Source organism: Panulirus ornatus, chromosome 23, assembly GCF_036320965.1.
Source record: "Panulirus ornatus isolate Po-2019 chromosome 23, ASM3632096v1, whole genome shotgun sequence".
Lineage (NCBI taxonomy): Eukaryota > Metazoa > Arthropoda > Malacostraca > Decapoda > Palinuridae > Panulirus > Panulirus ornatus.
Genome location: NC_092246.1, coordinates 6,703,628 through 6,726,476, shown reverse-complemented (window position 1 = coordinate 6,726,476; position 22,849 = coordinate 6,703,628). Strand labels below are relative to the sequence as shown.

At 39.0% G+C, this 22,849-nt stretch overlaps 1 protein-coding gene across 3 annotated transcripts in view; it reads right to left on the bottom strand.

The window, feature by feature from the left end:
* The window catches only part of LOC139756755 (nose resistant to fluoxetine protein 6-like), a 62,431-nt gene that overhangs the window by 8,128 nt on the left and 31,454 nt on the right, over window positions 1-22,849 (bottom strand). For all 3 annotated transcript variants that reach the window (XM_071676505.1, XM_071676506.1, XM_071676507.1), the window contains 6 exons: window positions 19,713-19,878; window positions 15,127-15,220; window positions 14,788-14,887; window positions 10,477-10,603; window positions 5,834-6,029; window positions 397-539 (listed from right to left, as the gene is read on the bottom strand). In XM_071676505.1, coding sequence (XP_071532606.1) covers window positions 397-539; window positions 5,834-6,029; window positions 10,477-10,603; window positions 14,788-14,887; window positions 15,127-15,220; window positions 19,713-19,878 — 826 coding nt within the window. The remainder of the gene's footprint in view (window positions 1-396; window positions 540-5,833; window positions 6,030-10,476; window positions 10,604-14,787; window positions 14,888-15,126; window positions 15,221-19,712; window positions 19,879-22,849) is intronic.

The window sequence follows — 22,849 nt, the reverse complement described above, 5'->3', positions numbered from 1 at the left end:
TTTAGAGAAGCCTAAACCTCTGGAAATAGGGGTAAAATAAAAAGATATACCATTTTACTGGTGCATTTTATCATGATGCAAATATATCTTATGAAATGCAAGCCAGCTGTGAGTGTTCACACAATATTCATACATGTGGATCATGAGATTTTACAAACCCTGGCATGAGCATGTACTAAAACTGAACCTACAATCCATTTTATGTCAGTTACTATGGAAGATCATTGCAATACTGTTTGGTACCTTAACAACCGTATAGACGTGTGTCCTTCAGTCTTGTCAGTAGGCACTATAATGTTGGCGATGACACTGAAAATTAACATCAATACAGGTAACATACATAAAGCATGTAAAACCAATAGAGGACATAAACAGATATGGTTAGTCATCTTGTACCTTGTTAAAATGTGTGAAATAGTAGGGTGTCCTGGCATTCCATACTATGGCCATTTGCAGAGACATAGCTACTAGGTAGATGGTGTAGGTAAGGCGACTCAATGGTTGCCAAGAAGGGTGTGACAGAAACCCATCTACCACTCCTATAACAGAATAATAACAAGATACATTAATCACAAAATAAAAGTCCTTTCACAGAAAGAGGAACATAAAGTGAGTGAAAAGGTTTAGCACTACAAGAGAGTAAAAATAAACACATGATGATATGGTGGAGTCATCATTCCACTGAAAGTACTGATGAGTACATGACCATGACAATGTCAACTTATTGTATCAAAGTAAATTACACTTGCAAAACCAAGTTTTGAAAAAAAAATTTTCAGCAAACAGAAACAAGAAGGGATATTATTAGCAAACAGCAGTTGATAAAGAATGCTTTATATTGATTAATAATTCTTTGACTGACTGGAATCTTCTGAGTGACAAATCCACTTAATTACTGTATTACTGTGTATAACTGAACCATGTATGGTAAAATTCAGGGCTTGTATGAATCAAAAGTATTTGGAGTCTAAACACTAATTCATCATTTTTGAATAAGCATACAAGCACTGAATGTGAGCTCTTTGGCTATTTTCTTAAATCATGAATACAACACCAGCAAAATAAATGTAAAATAAAGAATTGGTGCTTTGAATAAGAAAGGATTTGTAACATTGAGCATAATGTTTCTTATGAGGGGTCCTGCTGGACAGCAAGTAAAAAAAAATTACTTTAGCACCTAAACCACTAACATCAGTATATAAACTATGAATAGAACAGCCTTAAACAATTCATTCCTCCCAGACACACAAGTTACAATCCTCTAGTTTTATCTCTCTCTACAGGCTCCCCTGTCTCAAAGTCCAAGGCCAAATTAATTATTTAAGGGAGGGAAATACATAAATCTAATTTCTTCTTACATGTATGTTACAACAAAGTCTTTTAGCAAAAGAAATTTTTCAGCAGTGTTAATAAGAAGGAAGGACTGTATGCCATGTTATCAGATGAAAGCAAAAAGCATGGCACTAACATTTATACTGGTACAAATGTGTTCTGCTTATAATTAAGAAAAATAAACTGATGTATTGTTATTATCCTAAAATATTTTAAATCTGGTTTACCAAATTAAGTTGTATGGGAGAGTGATGATTGATAAGGTCGTGGCACACACAGAACATCAGACTAAGAAGGAACAATGCAGTTTCAGAAGCTGCAGAGGATGTGTGCATGAGATGTTTACTTTGAAGAATGTGTGTTGGAAATATCTACTGAAAGTGAAGTATATGTATGTGGCATTTATGGATCTGGAGAAGGTTATGATTGGGGAGATGCTTCATGGAAGGAGTTACGTACACATGTCATGGGATCACTACTGGTTGTGATGAGTTTTAATCAGCAGAATACATCTAAGTAATGGGAAACCACAGTGCTCTTCCCCAATATGATGCTCTGTACATGCCTTCACCCTTCCCCACTTGCCCCCTTCACCAATGTCCCCATTTGTTCTCTTGTCTTACACACCTTATATACCTCCTTCCAATGATACTCTCTCACCCCAGCTCTCATTTACCCTCTTTTTCAACCTTTGTACCTTTCTCTTTATACATCTCCCAGTCATTTGCACTCCTTCCTTGCAAGTATCATCCAAACGCCTCTCTTTTCTCTTCCACTAACAACTTTACTTCCTCATCTCACCACTCACTACACTTTCTAATCCGCCCACCTCCCACCTTACTCATGCCACATGCATCTTTTACACAAGCCATCGCTGCTTCCCTAAATACATCCAATTCCTCACCCACTCCCCTCACGTCATTTGCTCTCACCTTTTGCCATTCTAAAGTCAATCTCTCCAGGTACTTCCTCACACAAGTCTCCTTTTCAAGCTCACTTACTCTGATCACTCTCTTCTCCCCAATATTTTCTCTTCTTTTTTAAAAACATCTACAAATCTTCACTTTCGCCTCCACAAGACAGTGATCAGACAGCCCTCCAGCTGCCCCTCTCAGCACATTAACATCCACAAATCTCTCTTTTACATGCCTATCAATTAATATGTAATCCAATAATGCCCTTTGACCATCTTTTCTACTCACACATGTATACTTATGTATATCTCTCCTTTTAAAACAGGTATTCACAATCACCAGTCTTTTTTGAGCCAACACAAATCCACAAGCCCTTCACCATTTCCATTTACAAAGCTCAATACCCCATGTACACCAATTATACCCTCAACAATACTCACCTTCGCATTCTAATCACCCATCACTAAAACCTGGTCTCGTGCATCAAAGCTGCTGACACACTCACACAGCTGCTCCCAAAACACTTGCCTCTCATGATCTTTCTTCTCATGACTAGGTGAATAGGCACCAATAATCACCCATCTCTCTCCATCCACTTTCAGTTTACCCACATCAATCTAGAATTTACTTTCTTACACTCTATCAAATACTCCAACAACTCCTGCTTCAGGAGTAGTGCCACTCCTTCCTTAGCTCTTGTCCTCTCACCAACCCCTGACTTTACTCCCGAGACTTTTCCAAACCACTCTTCCCCTTTACCCTTGAGCTTCATTTCAATCAGAGCCAGAACATCCAGGTTTCTTTCCTCAAACATACTACCTATCATTCCTTTCTTCTCATCTTTGTTACATCCACAGACACATTCAGGCACCCAAGTCTGAGCCTTAGAGGAAGATGAACACTGCATGCTTGACTCCTTTTTCTGCTTCCTTTTTAGAAGTTGACATACAAGGAGGGGAGGGTTTCCAGTCCCCCGCTCCCACCCCCTTTAGTCGCCTTCTATGACCCGTGATGAATATGTGGGGAGTATTCTTTCTCCCCTATCCCCAGGGATACTGTAAATATACATCATCTTTTTCTGACCTATGGAAAAGTTATTATGTATCATGCAGTATGCTTCAAATCCTCATGAAAACATTCTCAGTTACCAAAATAGTTTCTGTAAATAAGAAAAATTAAGTCAACAAAAAAAGCATATTAGTTATTAAAAACCATAATATTGACAGGAAGTTATGGGTAATAGTCTCAATGTAGTGCAAATGTAATTCTTGACAGCTTTACCTATGGTAGTGAACTGAGACTCTAAAAATACACATATTTGTTACCACTAGAAAGTATGTTTCTAAGAACAAGGGCACAGAGTGACTTAAAAAAAAAGGCTTTTAGATAAAAATCAGACATGCAGCTTGTGTTAACAAGTTTTAAGATGAAATTTAACAAAGCTAAGTATATCACAAGTAAAACTAAGAATGGGCTCTCTGGTCTAAAATGAAAAAGAAGCCCTAAATCATAAACTTTTAAGAATTTTAGCATTCCTTGAGGGGAAGTAATTCAATTTGTAAAACAAGAAATATTTTGCACAAAAGAGATACTGAATTTTACATCACTGCAAGCAAAATAAGACAATGATGTTGTAACATTTAAATCATATTTCTCAAGCCAAATAAAATTTTCTTAAAACTGACTGCTACACCTTTGTATAAATCTTTCATAAATAGATAATTTCCTGTATCATTATTACAATAATTTATAAATGAGATTATCTGTGAGTTAAAGGAACATTCTTGTCTTAAAAAAAAACACATTTGTCTCTGACCAGATTGCTTTCCTTTGTTTCCAGTAAAGAATGACATTTCAACACCTGTCTGTTGATTAATATCTTTTATATTTATGCCTTTCAATGGTAACCTGGACTGTACTTAACAGTTCATTTTAGTAATAATCTATAATATGTGATGTTATGCCAAGAGTAAATTTAGATATTCATTATCAAAATGTTTTATGCTTGCTATTTTATGAATCTGTTGTAAATCAAGGTGGACCGGGCACTATATAGCATTTCATAACACTATTGAGAGTTAAATCATAATTGATACACAGCTGTGGCAATCAGTTTAGCTGTAGTCATAGTTATTTTAGGTATAAATGACAAAAGATATATAATACAAAGGTACATATTACAGATTACCACACACTTCACTAATCCAAGAATGGAAATCAGACTATAGTTGGTCTAAAATAAGAAGTGCATTTGTATTTAGTAGATACTATCCTTCATCTGATTCAAATAGAGCATAAACATTTGTCTTTGAACTTTACTTTGGTAACAGCTGGTGAATTTTCTTGGAATGGACATAATCAGTTATATCTTAACATTTGGTAAACCTTATTGCTGTGGTGAACTTGTCTGCATCTGAATTTGATAGCTACACAGACAAAACCTAAGTATCAATAAAGTACCTTCATACAGTAACATGATTATCAAAATTGAACTATAATGGCAGGAGTTGCACTTCTGGAAAATATGGCAATTCTGGTGGCAAACCTTAAGGATAACAAATAATTCTTTTCATAACGGTTCACCATTTCCTGTGTGAGCAAGGTAGTATCAAGAACAAATGGCAGAGCCTCAGAGGGAATAATCCTCTTGTGGCTCCATGCTCCTGTTCTTTCTTTTGGAAAGTTATACAGGAAGGGAGTATTTCCAGCCATCTGCTCCTGCCCTTCTTAGTCGCTTTCTACAATTTGCAGGGAATGCATGGGTAGTATTCTTTTCTCCCCTAATAATATCATCAATAATATCATCTTTGATAATTTTGACTGTCAGTGTTCCCTTTTTTTTTTTTTTCAATGGTTCACTAAATGAGGTTTGTATGGCCTTTACTGAACTCTTAAACATATTAGATTGTATAATAAACTTGATCTTCAAGATTTCAATTTTCTTTGCACAGATCTTCAAATAAACCAAGATTGGTACAGTATAGCAAGTGACACCACAAAAGTATTTTGCACTGCCCTTGAAAACAATAGTGAGCATTTTGATAGTGAAACAAAACCAAAAAATGACAAAACTTTTATAACTGTGCTAGTAATGTTTTGTACAAAGAGCAGACTTTCATAAGGTACACCATCCATATACCACACAGTCAATATCACATCAAGCCTAGTTTTCTGGCATTAATGATGTCAACTGACCCATGTATGCCTTGTTGTTCTCAAAAGAGGCTGTTTTGGTGTCGTCATACAAGCATTTCTTTACATCACCAATTTTCTAATGTAAGTAGGTTTTGCATAAAATCATATGCATTTGCCACAGGAAATAACTGTAAATAATGGACAACAATTGTTTACATAAAAGTGGTGCAAATACATGGGGATACCATGTTTATCACTAAGTGCACAATGCAGAACATGCCTTTACAGATTAAAAGCTTTTGAATCTGTAACTGTTTCCAAAGATGGCTGGTATGGATGTTCACTTATGATATTCAAACTTTAACTTATCAAATGTTACTGACTCCTTACTGACCTCCATAGCCAGTTCACTTATACTAAAACTTATCAAATGTTACTGAATCCTTACTGACCTCCATAGCCATTGTGGCAAGCATAAACAACCCAAGCAAGTGCAGCAGCCCAGGCAGCCCTGTGCAGTCCTGCATAAACCACCTGTGTCATAACATCATAATCAACCTTAGCTGGGAAGGTGTTGTAGCTCCACATTCCAAACACCACCAACAGGCCCGTACTTACAGCCACTGTCCATCCACCCACCACCATCCACTGTAACAGTTTCATTTTATGAGAAGGTAGCTAAGCCATCAACAATTACTTAAACAGTCCCAATCAGTTAGTTCATGGCTAGAGCATCACCAGGTATGGTGATAATAACAATTAGTATCTGGCTAAGTCACAATCATATACAGAGTAAGTTGCAAAATATTTTCCGGGTGGCTGGGCCACCATCTCACACGATAAGTCACATATCACTCTCCAGCTGGTTAAGCCACCATCATATGCAGTAACAATCACAAAACACTTTCCAGCTAGGTGGGGCACCATCATACAAAGCAACAGTTACATATAACTCACTGATTGACTGGGCCACCATCATACACATAGCAACAGTCACATATCACTCTCCAATTGACTAGGCCACCATCATACATAACAATCACAATACACTCTTCAGCCAGGTGAGCCACCATCATACATGGCAACAATCCCATAACACTCTCCAGCTAGCCTGGCAACCATCATACACAGAAACACTCATACATAACTCTCTAACTGACTGGGCCACCATCATACACAGGAACAGTCACATAACACTCTTCAGCTGGCTTGGCACCAATCATACACTCATATATAACTCCAATTGGCTAGGCCACTATCATACATGGCAAATCAAATAACACTTTTTAATTGGCCGGGCCACCATCACAGACTGTGACAGTCACAGAGAACTCACCAATTGGCTAGACCACCATCATACACAGCAACAGTCACATACCATTATCAGCTGGGGCACCAACATACACAGCAATAGTCACATATCTTTATTCATTTAACTGTGACATCATCATACACAGCAAGAGTCACATATCACTTTCTAATTGGATGGAACACAATCTTACACAGCAACACTCACATGACATTTTCTAATTTGCTAGGACACCCATACATAGCAGCAGTAATGTATCACTATCTAATTGGCTGAGACACCATCTAATACTACCCATTGAAACACTTCTGATCAATCAGCACTTGCCTGAGCCATGAACAAAGCAGGAGTCTCATAAGGATAGAAGAGCATCCCAAGGAAGGAAGCATGTGTGTGTGTGTGTGTGTGTGTGTGTATGTGTGTGTGTGTGTGGTGATTGGGAATACCTAGTTTAAAACAGGTTTAAAAACAGAGATATACATAAGTATAAGTATGTGAGTATGAAAGATGGTCAAGGGGCATTATCCTCCTGATAAATATTTATTTTATTTATTATACTTGTCACTGTCTCCCGTGTTAGCATGGTAGCGCAAGGAAACAGACGAAAGAATGGCCCAACCCACCCACATACACATGTATATACATAAACATCCACACATGCACATATACATACCTATACATCTCAATGTATACATATATATATATATACACACAGACATATACATATATACACATGTACATAATTCATACTATCTGCCCTTTATTCATTCCCGTCACCACCCCACCACACATGAAATGAAAACCCCTTCCCCCGCATGTGTGCGAGATAGCACTAGGAAAAGACAACAAAGGCCACATTCGTTCACACTCAGTCTGTAGCTGTCATGCATAATGCACCAAAACCACGGCTCCCTTTCCACATCCAGGCCCCACAAAACTTTCCATGGTTTACCCCAGGCGCTTCACATGCCCTGGTTCAATCTATTGAAAGAACGTTGACCCCAGTATACCACATCGTTCCAATTCACTCTATTCCTTGCCCACCTCTCACTCTCCTGCATGTTTAGGCCCCAATCACACAAAATCTTTTTCACTCCATCCTTCCATCTCCAATTTGGTCTCCCACTTCTCCTTGTTCCTTCCACCTCTGACACATATCCTCTTTGTCAAACTTTCCTCACTCATTCTCTCCATGTGACCAAACCATTTCAAAACAACCTCTTCTGCTCTCTCAACCACACTTTTTATTACCACACATCTCTCTTACCCTTTCATTACTTACTCAATCAAACCACCTCACACCACATATTGTCCTCAAACATCTCATTTCCAGCACATCCATCCTCCTCCGCACAACTCTATCTATAGCCCACACCTTGCAACCATATAACATTGTTGGAACCACTATTCCTTCAAACATACCCATTTTTGCTTTCCAAAATAATGTTCTCAACTTCCACACATTTTTCAAAGCTCCCAGAACTTTTGCCCCCTCCCCCACCCTATGATTCACTTCCGCGTCCATGGTTCCATCCGCTGCCAAATCCACTCCCCGATATCTAAAACACTTCACTTCCTCCAGTTTTTCTCCATTCAAACTTACCTCCCAACTGCCTTGTCCCTCAACCCTACTGTACCTAAAAACCTTACTCTTATTCACATTTACTCTCAGCTTTCTTCTTTCACACACTTTACCAAACTCAGTCACCTGCTTCTGCAGTCTCTCACCCAAATCAGCAACCAGCGCTGTATCATCAGCGAACAACAACTGACTCACTTCCCAAGCTCTCTCATTCACAACAGACTGCATACTTGCCCCTCTCTCCAAAACTCTTGCATTCACCTCCCTAACAACCCCATCCATAAACAAATTAAACAACCATCATAATGTCAGTGCTTCTAAACAGAGTTAATCTCCCTCTGTCTTTCTTTTTTCTCCCTCTTTGCAATAAGGTACCCATCTAGACAGATAAGGTCAGATCTGGTATCTTTAATATGTTCCATCTCCATTACTCCAAAATACTGGGTTTGTTTTTCTTGGTTTGGCCTTTGAATACTAGCTCATTTCGATTTACAGTACTAACGTCCATCAGCTTTTGTATATATTACCTTCAGTATGAGACTCAAACCACTTAGCATTCCTGGCTTCTCTGAGGAAGTAGTGGGACTTTTTAGCAATTGTGTTTAAAGAGAAAGGGGAATGATTATCTATCCTTATGATAAAGGGAGGGATTTCCACATTTGTGGGACCCCATTTTCTAAAGTTTCTCTTATATTATACAAATTATCAAACTTATGTATCACGTAAGAATTCACAGTTTTCCTCATTTAGCTTATTACATTCTTTAAATCTTTTTGAATAACCACTGAACTGAATAACTGAAGAAGGCATGATTATTTTAATGAAAAGGCTATCATTATAAAATAATGGGTTCTGAGACTTTGAAACCTCTTCCTCCTGCAAGGAAGGCTGTGAACTAAGGTAATGACTTTCCTGCTGGAAGGAAAGGTTTTTATATTTAAAAAAACCCACTTCTTAATTGGTCTTGCCTGTGAATAAAGGTATTGAGAATATAGTACATCAACATAAGGGATAGAGGGGCTTTACATTCCTACTCTTCTAGCTGTGTTCAGTTCCTAACACAGCTGTGGGTGTTCTTAAGGATCTCCATCACAATGCAGGCTTTATATACACTGAAAAACCCAGAACCATTACTTAAAAACATATTCATTAACTCTATTCCCATTTACATAGAATGGGTCACTTCCACAAAGGAACGCACCTTTATTGAGGATCAATACTGCAGAACTATCACCCAAGACTGCAGGCTGATAAAGAGCAGGGAAGACTGTTTTCCTCAGATAACAACTTTACCTTGCTACCCTGTCACCTTTATCTAATTATTATACTTTGTCGCTGTCTCCCGCGCTAGCGAGGCAGTGCAAGGAAACAGACGAAAGAATGGCCTAACTCACCCACATACACATGTATATACATACATGTCCACACATGCACATATACATACCTATACATCTCAACATATACATATATATATATATATATATACACACACCCAGACATATACATATATACACATGTACATAATTCATACTGTCTGCCCTTATTCATTCCCATCGCCACCCCGCCACACATGAAATGACAGCCCCCTCCCCCTGCATGTCGCGAGGTAGCGCTAGTAAAAGACAACAAAGGCCACATTTGTTCACACTCAGTCTCTAGCTGTCATGTCTACTGCACTTATCCCTAATAAATTAAAAAAAATTTCTTTTCAAAAAAGCCACCTTATCCCTAATAATTAAAAAAAAAATTCCTCTTTTCAAAGAAGTAATAGATTTAAAACTGCTGTACCATTTCAGTCATAACTTTACATGATGACAGATGTACATGAGAATGTGTGTATTCTCACATACATCTAATGTGTTGAATGGCTCAGTACCAGTTTCAGATTCCTGCTTTTTCCATAAAAGTAAAATCTCTTGAATTCCTGAACTAATCAATACAAAATTGGTCAATATAATGTATGTATCATGCTAACATACTTCTCAAGGAAATGTTCACCATAAAAATCAAGGTTTTTCATCACTGAAAACCGATGGGAGGTGATAATATACTTTGATATTTTGCTGAATTTGCATCTTCATATAAGAAAATAAAAAGACCTACTTGCTTCTCAACTTTGGTGTAATGAAGCAGGGATAAGAAATTCCTTTTGGATTATTTAGATGAAATTTTGAAATAATTCTACAAATATTTGTGAACTTTACCATATCAATCTTGACCTTCTTCTGGCCCTGAAGATGCAGGATGTAGCCCATCCAGATCCCTACTATCCATGGTGATGCACGGGACCATGGAACAAAGTATATCAAATCATTGTAAGCATCTGTGTTCCTGAAAGAGCAACAGTTTGTCAGAATTTACCTGAAGGAAGTGAGACAAAAAAGTGCTACAGAAAATAAAAACATTCAAACATCAAGAAACAAATTTCCTGTTTGGGCTACACTGATACACTTTCTCAAAACCACCAAACAAGTTTGTTAACTTATTGTAAAGTAACTAAGGTATTATCAGAAGAGAGAAAAATAACCTAATTTATATATGTCTTTAATTGCACATGATTGCCATGTCCCACGTCACCAAGACAGCGCCAGGAAACAGACGAAGAATGGCCCATCCACCCACTCACACACACACACACACACACAAACACACACACACACACACACACATAAATGTGAATAAAAGCAAGGTTATTAGATTCAGTAGGGTTGAAGGACAAGTTAATTGGGAGGTAAGTTTGAACAGAGAAAAAAATGGAGGAAGTGAAGTGTTTTAGATATCTGGGAGTGGACTTAGCAGCAGAGGAACCATGGAAGTGGAAGTGAGTCACAGGGTGGGGGAGGAGGCAAAGGTTCTTAGAGTGATGTAGAATGTGTTGAAGGCAAGAATGTTATCTCGGAGAGCAAAAATAGGTATTTTGAAGGAAGAGTGCTTCCAGCAGTCTTATATGGTGGCAAGGCATGGGCTAAAGATTGGGCTGTGAATGTGTTAGAAATTAAATGTTTGAGGACAATATGTGGTTTGATTGAGTAAGTAATGAAAGGGTAAGAGAGATGTGTAGCAATAAAAAGAGTGTGGTTGAGAGAGCAGAAAAGGGTGTGTTAAAATGGTTTGGACACATGGAAAGAATGAGTAAGGAAAGATTGACAAAGAGGATATTATGTGTCAAAGGTGGAGGGAAGAAGAAGTTGGAGACCAAACTGGACAAAGAGGATATTATGTGTCAAAGGTGGAGGGAAGAAGAAGTTGGAGACCAAACTGGAGGTGGAAGGATGGAGTGAAAAAGATTTTGAGTTATCATGGCCTGAACATACAGGAGGGTGAAACACTTGCAAGGAATAAAGTGAATTGGAACAATGTGGTATACCAGGGTGATGCGCTGTCAATGGATTGAACCAGGGCAAGTGAAGTGTCTGGGGTAAACCATGGAAAGGTTTGTGGGGCCTGGATGTGGAAAGGGAGCTGTGGTTTCAGTGCATTACACATGACAGCTAGAGACTGTGAACAAATGTGGCCTTTTTTGTCTGATCCTGGTGATGCCTCGCTGGAAGGTGTGGGGGGATGTTATTTCGTGTGTGGTCGGGTGGCGACAGGAATGGATGAAGGCAGCAAGTATAGATATGTACATGTGTATATGTCTGTGTATGTATGTGTATGTATATGTTAAAATGTTTTATTTTCATATTTGTATATGTGTATGTCTGTGAATGTATATGTATGTATACGTTAAAATGTTTTATTCTTATATTTATCATACTTAGTCACTATCTCCCTCATCAGCGAGGTAGCACAAGAAAACAAACGAAAGAATGGCCCAACCCACTCACATACACATGTATACACATTAACATTGAAATGTATATGTGTGTATGTGAGCATTCATGTATATATATATGTGTAAGTGGGTGGTTTGGGTCATTCCTCGTCTGTTTCCTTGTGCTACCTCGCTAACGCAGGAGATGGCGGTTAAGTATGGTAAATATATATCATATACATTCATTTATTATACATAATCGCTGTTTCCCAAATCAGGATAGATTGACAAAGAGGATATATGTGTCAGATGTGGAGGGAACAAGAAGTGGGAGACTAAATTGGAAGTGGAAGGATGGAGTGAAAAAGATTTTAAGCGATCGGGGCCTAAACATACAAGAGGGTGACAGGCGTGCAAGGAATATACTGAATTGGAACGATGTGGTATACCGGGTTCAACATGCTGTCAATGGACTAAACCAGGGCATGTGAAGCGTCTGGGGTAAACCATGGAAAGGTCTGTGCGGCCTGGATGTGGATAGGGAGCTGTGGTTTCAGTGCATAACACATGACAGCAAGAGACTGAAGCCTTTTTGTTTGTATTCCTAGTGCTACATTGCTGAAGTAGGGGATAGTGACGCTGTTTTCCTGTGGGAAGGGGTAGCGACAGAAATGGATGAAAGCAAGCAAGTATGAATATGTACATGTTTGTACGTAATGTCTGTGTATGTGCATGTATATGTACGTATATGTTGATATGCATATATATGTATATGTGCCTATATGGGCACTTATATATATATATATATATATATATATATATATATATATATATATATATATATATATATATATATATATATATATATATATGTGCATATGAAGGGATAGGCCATATTTCGTCTGTTTCCTGGCACTACCTCGCTAACATGGGAAACAGTGATTATGTATAATAAAACATATAACATATACATATCAACATACACACATATACATACATACAAAGACCTTTACATATATACACATGTACATGTCCATACTTGCTTGCCTTCAATCCATTTCCGGCATCCCTCCCGCCCCACAAGAAACAGCATCGCTACCCCCCCCACTTCAGCGAGGCAATGCCAGGAAAAGAGACAAAAAAAAGAACACAGATTGTAAAGTGTTGAGATGTTGAGTGTCCTTCTACATGGGAAGAGTACAATGCAATTAAGTAGCAAGTGTTTAATAATGTCGTTGTGGTTGTTGCATTATGGGTATGGATGTGTCTGAATAAGCTGATTTAGTGTTTGCAGTGTTGTATGCATGGATGATATCCAGGGTATTGATGGGAAAGTGTGATTCATGTCTGTCTGGGGAAAGTGGCTTTTGACAGGTGCATATGTAGCGGGATGAAGTTTATAAGCAAGGTGGGGAGGATATTTAGTGCTCGTCAGGCTACATCAGTACATATGTGCATGCGTGTGTGCATGTGTGTGTCAGTGACTTGTCAGTGCTATATTTGTTGGGGGTAGGAGGATCTGTGATTAGATGTTGCTGAAGTGTAAGACAGGGGCAAGCTTTTTATCTCTACATGAGGGTTGGTTAGTTTTGGAGTGGTTAGGATAGAAGGGGTCTTGTGATGTTGCACAGAACTGACAGCTAAGCATGATGAAATGGGGTTGTACTGGGGGGACCTTATTTCATTGCATAGATGAAATGTGACTGCAAGGCAGCCTGTGAATGTTCTAAGTACTGTATTCTCAGGGGTCTGCAGCTCTGTTACATATGCTCTTGCAATAGTGAACAACCAGGCAAGTCAGGTGCAGTTTGGGGTGGAGTGGATATATTGTTTATAGAAAATGCTAATGGTTTCTTTTACTTATCCAAATCATTCATTGGTCTAAGGGGCATTTGGTCTGTGTGTTCTGTTTTAATGCTCTTATTTTTGGGAGTGATTTAAGATTTCTCTGAATATAAAGGCTTTCTTGTCAGGATGAGTCATTGTTCCAAATGCGTAATGTTGGGCTGTATGTTTGGTGTTGCTGCTATGGTGTAAGGTTGTTATGATGTGATCATGAAGTTGTCTATGTATGTCAGGACCTCCCTGTTGTGGTTCAATCAAGTCATGGGAGATCACATGCTGGAAAGCCTTGCTGGAACCAATCAAACTAAAATGTTCAAAATATAAAATCTCTTTGGTGCATACTGACAGGCTTAAGCCATATGCACACAGCATGGATTCCAGCATTACTTCACACATTACAGTATGGAGTAAATAAGAATGTATGACAAAAAGAAAATAAAATTAAAAAAATTGTCATTAGTTATATAATAATTTACATACCATGCACTCCCAATTATTAGTTCTAAATACTCACAAGTGCATGTAACAGCTCAGGCACCTAAAAACTGAGGATGACCAGGAAAAATCTACATCTATCTTATTAAGGTGAATACTATGGAAAAAATATTCCCTCTATGCCAAGTAAAGAGTTAATACCAAGGGAACTGCCAAATTTACAAACAAGTGTAAGGCACTGTTTATCTCGCAGAATGCCTGTGTATTAAGGATATAAATAACATGAGGTAACTATTGCCAATCAAAACATGACACAATCATTATCTTCACTTACTGTTACTGTTATTATTGCAGTATTATAATCATTAATGTCTAACACTGGTAGTCATTTTGACATCACCGTAAGGAAAATTGTACAAGTGTTTAACAAGTAAAACAGATACATTTAACAAATGGAGATGTTCATGAGTAGAGAACTTACTCAGCTGTCATCAGGCCAGTAGGGGGTAGGTCTTTAGCATAGGTGATGGCAGCAGGTGTGATGACGGAGACAAGAGTCACCAAGTATAGCCAAACCTTTCCTAGACCATACCATGGGAGAGGTCTGACTTAGTTAATTGCTCCTCTTCAATTAAATCTTACACTATAACAAAATCAAATGGTGAAAAGATATTCTGGCAAATTAACATATGTCCTGAAAATGATGACACATGGTGTAGCATATCTGCAAATAGCTTAATACTCTTGTTTCCACTATTACTGATGAAGCAGTTGGTGATAATGATGACAATAGAGGATTTAAGGTGCACCAGATATTTACCTGCAGAACTGAAGTAATAAAGGGGTAAGATGAACAGTGGAGCCAGTAGGTAAAGCTGACAGTCTACTGCTATATACCAAGTCTGACCAAGACACTGTGGAATAACAGGTGATATACTTCACTGTTGTGAAGTGAAAAATAAAGGTGAGATATATATTTCATAAAGTTATTAAGACATGAGTGTGAAAGTTAGGAGTATATTATCAAAATCCTATTTATATCTTGGATGTCTGTTCCAAATGGAACTTCCTCAAGGGGGTGGCCAAGGAAATAGAGTCTCCTTAACTAGTGAACTCCAGTGCAGCTTCTTAGCCTTTAGTGCCTCACTCTGAACAGGCCACTGGCAGAGGGCAACTCTAGTGCAGTGTTTCCAGAAGCTTCTACCTAATATTCCTAGAGACTACTTTTATCTTCTGCTCCAACCATTTTGCCAAAAGGCATGGCTAGCCCATAGCACTCATCACAAGAAAATCTTGACTTACAAAGAATGAGCTGTGTGAGTTGAATGTTATCGTGTTATATATAACTAGGAGAGATTGTATGTTTGTGGACAGAATGCCAGTAGTCCATATGTGGGTGAGGTGAAAAGAAAAGACAGCTATCTGGGTCACAGGAGTGCAACTTGACAACCAATAAAATGCTGGCTCACTAAGCAGCTGTCACTAACCCTTGCAATACCCAGGCGGATAGTACTGGTAATATACCTCCCTGGTTGCTGGTTGTCTACTAACTACTGCCTATACTACTATATATCAGAATTCCTGAATTAAAACATCCACCTGAGAAGTAAGTTTTACAATGTCATCTCTGTAAGTTGATTATCCTCTAAAATTTCATATGACCTGTGCTTATTTCATATTCTTAAAATGCTAGGCATTTCTAAAGAGTTATAGCATAAACTGTAAAATCAGTAGAATATCCTAACCAACCAATCAACAATACAGTCATCCCTATCTTAACATATTCTACTGCAATAACATCCAAACCCGCCGCCTTGCCAGTTTTCATCTTCCGCAAAACTTTCACTACCACTTCTCTCTTAACCAAACCACTCTCCCTGACCCCTCTCACTTCACACACCACCCCAACCAAAACACCCTACATCTGCCACTCTAACAACAAACACATTCAACAAACCTTCAAAAATACACACTCCATCTCCTCACTTCATCACTACCTGTTATTACTTCCCCCGTGCCCCATTCACTGATGTTCCCATTCATTCTCTTGTCTTACGCACGTTATTAATCTCCTTCCAAAACAATTTTATGGTCTCTCTAAAGTTTAATGACACTCTCTCAACCCAACTCTCATTTGCCCTCTTTTCAACCCTTGCACTTTCCTCTAGACCTCCTACCCTTTACTTACCCTGGGGGAGGAATGGGATGTATTTAGGGAAGCAGTGATGGCTTGTGCAAAAGATGCTTGTGGCATGAGAAGTGTGGGAGGTGGGTTGATTAGAAAGGGTAGTGAGTGGTGGGATGAAGAAGTAAGATCATTAGGGAAAGAGAAGAGAGAGGCATTTGGACAATTTTTGCAGGGAAAAAATGCAAATAAGTGGGAGATGTATAAAAGAAAGAGACAGGAGGTCAAGAGAAAGGTGCAAGAGGTGAAAAAGAAGGCAAATGAGAGTTGGGATGAGAGAGTATCATTAAATTTTAGGGAGAATAAAAAGATGTTTTGGAAGGAGGTAAATAAAGTGCATAAGACAAGGGAGCAAATGGGAACTTCAGTGAAGGGGGCTAATGGGGAGGTGATAACAAGTAGTGGTGATGTGTGAAGGAGATGGAGTGAGTATTTTGAAGGTTTGTTGAATGTGTTTGATGTTAGAGTGGCAGATATAGGGTGTTTTGGTCGAGGTGGTGTGCAAAGTGAGAAGGTTAGGGAAAATGATTTGGTAAACAGAGAAGAGGTAGTAAAAGCTTTGCGGAAGATGAAAGCTGGCAAGGCAGCAGGGTTGGATGGTATTGCAGTGGAATTTATTAAAAAAGGGGGTGACTGTATTGTTGACTGGTTGGTAAGGTTATCTAATGTATGTATGATTCATGGTGAGGTGCCTGAGGATTGGCGGAATGCGTGCATAGTGCCATTGTACAAAGGCAAAGGGGATAAGAGTGAGTGCTCAAATTACAGAGGTATAAGTTTGTTGAGTATTCCTGGGAAATTATATGGGAGGGTATTGATTGAGAGGGTGAAGGCATGTACAGAGCATCAGATTGGGGAAGAGCAGTGTGGTTTCAGAAGTGGTAGAGGATGTGTGGATCAGGTGTTTGCTTTGAAGAATGTATGTGAGAAATACTTAGAAAAGCAAATAGATTTGTATGTAGCATTTATGGATCTGGAGAAGGCATATGATAGAGTTGATAGAGATGCTCTGTGGAAGGTATTAAGAATATATGGTGTGGGAGGCAAGTTGTTAGAAGCAGTGAAAAGTTTTTATCGAGGATGTAAGGCATGTGTACGTGTAGGAAGAGAGGAAAGTGATTGGTTCTCAGTGAATGTAGGTTTGCGGCAGGGGTGTGTGATGTCTCCATGGTTGTTTAACTTGTTTATGGATGGGGTTGTTAGGGAGGTGAATGCAAGAGTTTTGGAAAGAGGGGCAAGTATGAAGTCTGTTGGGGATGAGGGAGCTTGGGAAGTGAGTCAGTTGTTGTTCGCTGATGATACACCGCTGGTGGCTGATTCATGTGAGAAACTGCAGAAGCTGGTGACTGAGTTTGGTAAAGTGTGTGAAAGAAGAAAGTTAAGAGTAAATGTAGATAAGAGTAAGGTTATTAGGTACAGTAGGGTTTAGGGTCAAGTCAATTGATAGGTAAGTTTGAATGGAGAAAAACTGGAGGAAGTACAGTGTTTTAGATATCTGGGAGTGGATTTGGCAGTGGATGGAACCATGGAAGCGGAAGTGAATCATAGGGTGGGGGAGGGGGCGAAAATCCTGGGAGCCTTGAAGAATGTATGGAAGTCGAGATCATTATCTCCGAAAACAAAAATGGCTATGTTTGAAGGAATAGTGGTTCCAACAATGTTGTATGGTTGTGAGGCGTGGGCTATGGATAGAGTTGTGCGTAGGAGGGTGGATGTGCTGGAAATGAAATGTCTGAGGACAATGTGTGGTGTGAGATTGTTTGATCGATTAAGTAATGTAAGGGTAAGAGAGATGTGTGGAAATAAAAAGAACGTGGCTGAGAGAGCAGAAGAGGGCGTTTTGAAATGGTTTGGGCACATGGAGGGAATGAGTGAGGAAAGATTGACCAAGAGGATATACGTGTCGGAAGTGGAGGGAACGAGGAGAAGTGGGAGACCAAATTGGAGGTGAAAAGATGGAGTGAAAAAGATTTTGAGTGATTGGGGCCTGAACATGCAGGAGGGTGAAAGGCGGGCAAGGAATAGAGTGAATTGGATCAATGTGGTATACCGGGGTCGATGTGCTGTCAATGGATTGAATCAGGGCTTGTGAAGCGCCTGGGGTAAACCATGGAAAGTTCTATGGGGCCTGGATGTGGAAAGGGAGCTGTGGTTTCGGGCATTATTGCATGACAGCTAGAGACTGAGTGTGAACGAATGGGGCCTTTGTTGTCTTTTCCTAGCACTACCTCGCACACATGAGGGGGGAGGGGGATGTTATTCCATGTGTGGTGAGGTGGCAATGGGAATGAACAAAGGCAGACAGTGTGACTTGTGTGCATGGGTATATAGGTATGTGTCTGTGTGTGTATATATATGTGTACATTGAGATGTATGGGTATGTATATTTGCGTGTGTGGATGTGTACGTATATACATGTGTAGGGGGTGGGTTGGGCCATTTCATTCGTCTATTTCCTTGCGCTACCTCGCAAACGCGGGAGACAGCGGCAAAAAATATATATATATATATATATATATATATATATATATATATATATATATGTTCCTTTTTTTTTTCCAAAAGAAGGAACAGAGGGGGCCAGGTGAGGATATTCCAAAAAAGGCCCAGTCCTCTGTTCTTAACGCTACCTCGCTAACGCGGGAAATGGCGAATAGTGTAAAAGAAAAAGAAAAAAGATGTTCCTTACTGTTATGATACACTGCAAATTATGTCTGGCTGGAGTAATGCTAACATCTTGTTCAGAACACATCGTGTGAATGTTCCTACTCCATGATAAATTTCAGAGAACCTCTCATCACAATGCCCTGGTTCCTGGCTACTGAACTCCGTTTCCCTATCTATGATACTATAAATATATTGATTAGTCTCCTCTTTAGGTCTTGTTTCACCTCTGCTCTTTTAATACAGTATACTCACTCATCATATAATTAAACTTGACCATCACATGATCACATTTCATAAAATATTCTTAATATTCATGCTAGCAGGTATGAACCTAAGATCAAGCAATGCTGATATATTAGTCTCTCTCACCCTAGTCCGTTCATTTACATGTTGGTAGAGTCAATTTTCCTGTATACTCTCTAAAAACTAGTATCCATGAATCTCTGTAACCATGAGGATCTAAATTCCCCTAATGCGTGTGTAAGTGTGTGTGTGTGTAGTTTTATCTCCCTTCCCCCCTCCCATTAACTCTCTTTTTTTGACCTTAAACTTACATCGCCATCGTCTACCATATAATTATTGACCAGTAAGATGTCTCTCCACCAGTACTTTTGACATGCGCGCTGCACGTAGTCCCATGTGTTACAAAGCGGCCCGTTGACATAGAAGCGAGCCACTGTTGCATACATCCAAGCCACAAGTCCAATAGAAGGCAACAACCTGCATTATAACAAAAGTATAAAGACATCTAAGGATATGGGATTTTTCTCTTCCAGAAAATATTCATGATTACATAATACATCTTTATGCACTGGCTACCCTGTACTGCAAGCACATGAAAGTAAAGTTCTTCAGTACCCAAGAAATCCTTTGTAGGAAACAGGCAATATTTTTTAACCAATAACAAAAAAGAAAAAAATCTGTGCGCTTTCTAGTTCAAAAATTGATTGGGTACATCATTCAGAAAACAGGATTCAGAGATGATGAAAAATCCTGAAAATATGTGTGTGTGATGAAGCTGGGAACGAAAAGGGGTTTGGTCTTGCTTTGGAAAGGAAACAAGTTCCTCTTCACATAAAGTTTTAACTTGCCAATACACTCATGATAACATTAATGATGCTGCAAATAAGTTGGAAATCAGAGGGAAGGAGCTGCTGCATGATCCTTTATCCAAGGATGAGAGAGACAGAGTACCCTGCAATGAGTTTTTGTGGGTAGCAAGGCACACTGCACTCAACCACATATTGTGCCTGATTAACACTGCTGTTGTTTTCTGCACTCACACATATTACATAGTTGTCAATTCTGGGTTTACCCAGAACTTTCTGTCGGGGTGAATGTATGCATTGTCACATCTCTCATTACTAGGAATGATAGTACAATCTTTTCGATATGGTCTTTATAGTCCATTTCTTCATTTATGATGATTCCTAGGTCTTGGATATTTCTTCATTTTTAATTTCTTCTGCTAAGCATTAACAATGTAATGTTCCATGACATTTATTCAAATTTTTCATAATCAAATTCCACCAAGTTCTCTTCTGTACATTTAAAAATCATATCTAAGTTCTACTGCAATTTTCCTGTCTCATTCTATCATTTCACTTTCTCGTGCCATCAACAAAACATGTCTTTCTTTTACTTCTTTGTCTGGCTGATATTATTGTCATAAACAGCAGTGAAGCTGATACCATTCCTTGGTACATACTTGACAATGCATCTTGTTCATTTGACAAGGCTCTACTTTCTATCTATATTCATTTATCATACTTTGTCACTGTCTCCCGCATTAGTGAGGTAGTGCAAGGAAACAGACTAAAGAATGGCCCAACCCACCCACATACACATGTATATGCATACACGTCCACACACGCACATGTACATACCTATACATTTCAACATATACATATATATACATACACAGACATATACATATATACACATGTACATAATTCATACTTGCTGCCTTTATTCATTCCCATCGCCACCCCACCACACATGAAATGACAACCCCCTCCCCCACATGTGAACGAGGTAGCGCTAGGAAAAGACAACAAAGGCCACATTCGTTCACACTCAGATTCTAGCTGTCATGTATAATGCACCGAAACCATGGCTCCCTTTCCACATCCAGGCCCCACAAAACTTTCCATGGTTTACCCCAGACACTTCACATGCCCTGGTTCAATCCATCAACAGCACGTCGACCCCAGTATACCACATCGTTCCAATTCACTCTATTCCTTGCATGCCTTTCACCCTACTGCATGTTCAGGCCCTGATCTCTCAAAATCTTTTTCACTCCATCTTTCCACCTCACATTTGGTCTCCTACTTCTCGTTCCCTCCGCCTCTGACACATATATCCTCTTGGTCAATCTTTCCTCACTCATTCTCTCCATGTGACCAAGCCATTTCAAAACACCCTCTTCTGCTCTCTCAACCACACTCTTTGTACCACCACACATCTCTCTTACCCTTTCATTACTTACTTGATCAAACCACTTCACACCACATATTGTCCTCAAACATTCAATTTCTAATACATCCACCTCCTCCGCACAATGCTGCTGGAACCACTATTCCTTCAAACATACCACTTTTTGCTCTCTGAGATAATATTGTCGACTTCCACACATTTTTCATTGCTCCCAGAACTTTCACTCCCTCCCCCACACTATGATTCACTTCCGCTTCCATGGTTCCATCCGCTGCCAAATCCACTCCCAGATATCTAAAACACTTCACTTCCTCCAGTTTTTCTCCATTCAAACTTACCTCCCAACTGACTTGTCCCTCAACCCTACTGTACCTAATAACCCTGCTCTTATTCACATTTACTCTCAGCTTTCTTCTTTCACACACTTTACCAAACTCAGTCACCAGCTTCCGCAATTTCTCACACGAATCAGCCACCAGCGCTGTATCATCAACAAACAACAACCGACTCACTTCCCAAGCTCTCTCGTCCACAACAGACTGCATACTTGCCCCTCTTTCCAAAAGTCTTGCATTCACCTCCCTAACAACTCCATCCATAAACAAATTAAACAACCATGGAGACATCACACACCCCTGCCACAAACCTACATTAACTGAGAACCAATCACTTTCCTCTCTTCCTACACGTACACATGCCTTACATCCTCGATAAAAACTTTTCACTGCTTCTAACAACTTGCCTCCCACACCATATATTCTTAATACCTTCTACAGAGCATCTCTATCTACTCTATCATATGCCTTCTCCAGATCCATAAATGCTACATACAAATCCATTTGCTTTTCTAAGTATTTCTCACATAAATTCTTCAAAGCAAACACCTGATCCACACATCTTCTACCACTTCTGAAACCACACTGTTCTCCCCCAATCTGATGCTCTGTACATTTTTTATTTTATATTTTACATACATATCTGGCTGTGTTCCAGAAAATCAGAAAATCCTGAAATCCAGGTTGCCTCCAGTCCCAAGCTTTCCAGATAAATGGTTCAGTACCTTGTAATATAAAATTCTCTAACTTTTTCACACAAAAGTAAAATTTTCCTGAACAACTGATTCAATTCAATCTAACATAAAATCATATCATCTGTCTAGATCACCTAAATCAAGATGATGACATCAACAATTACAGTTCACTTTACACTTAAATATGTAAGAGCAGACAGGGTGTTTAACGGAACACTTGTG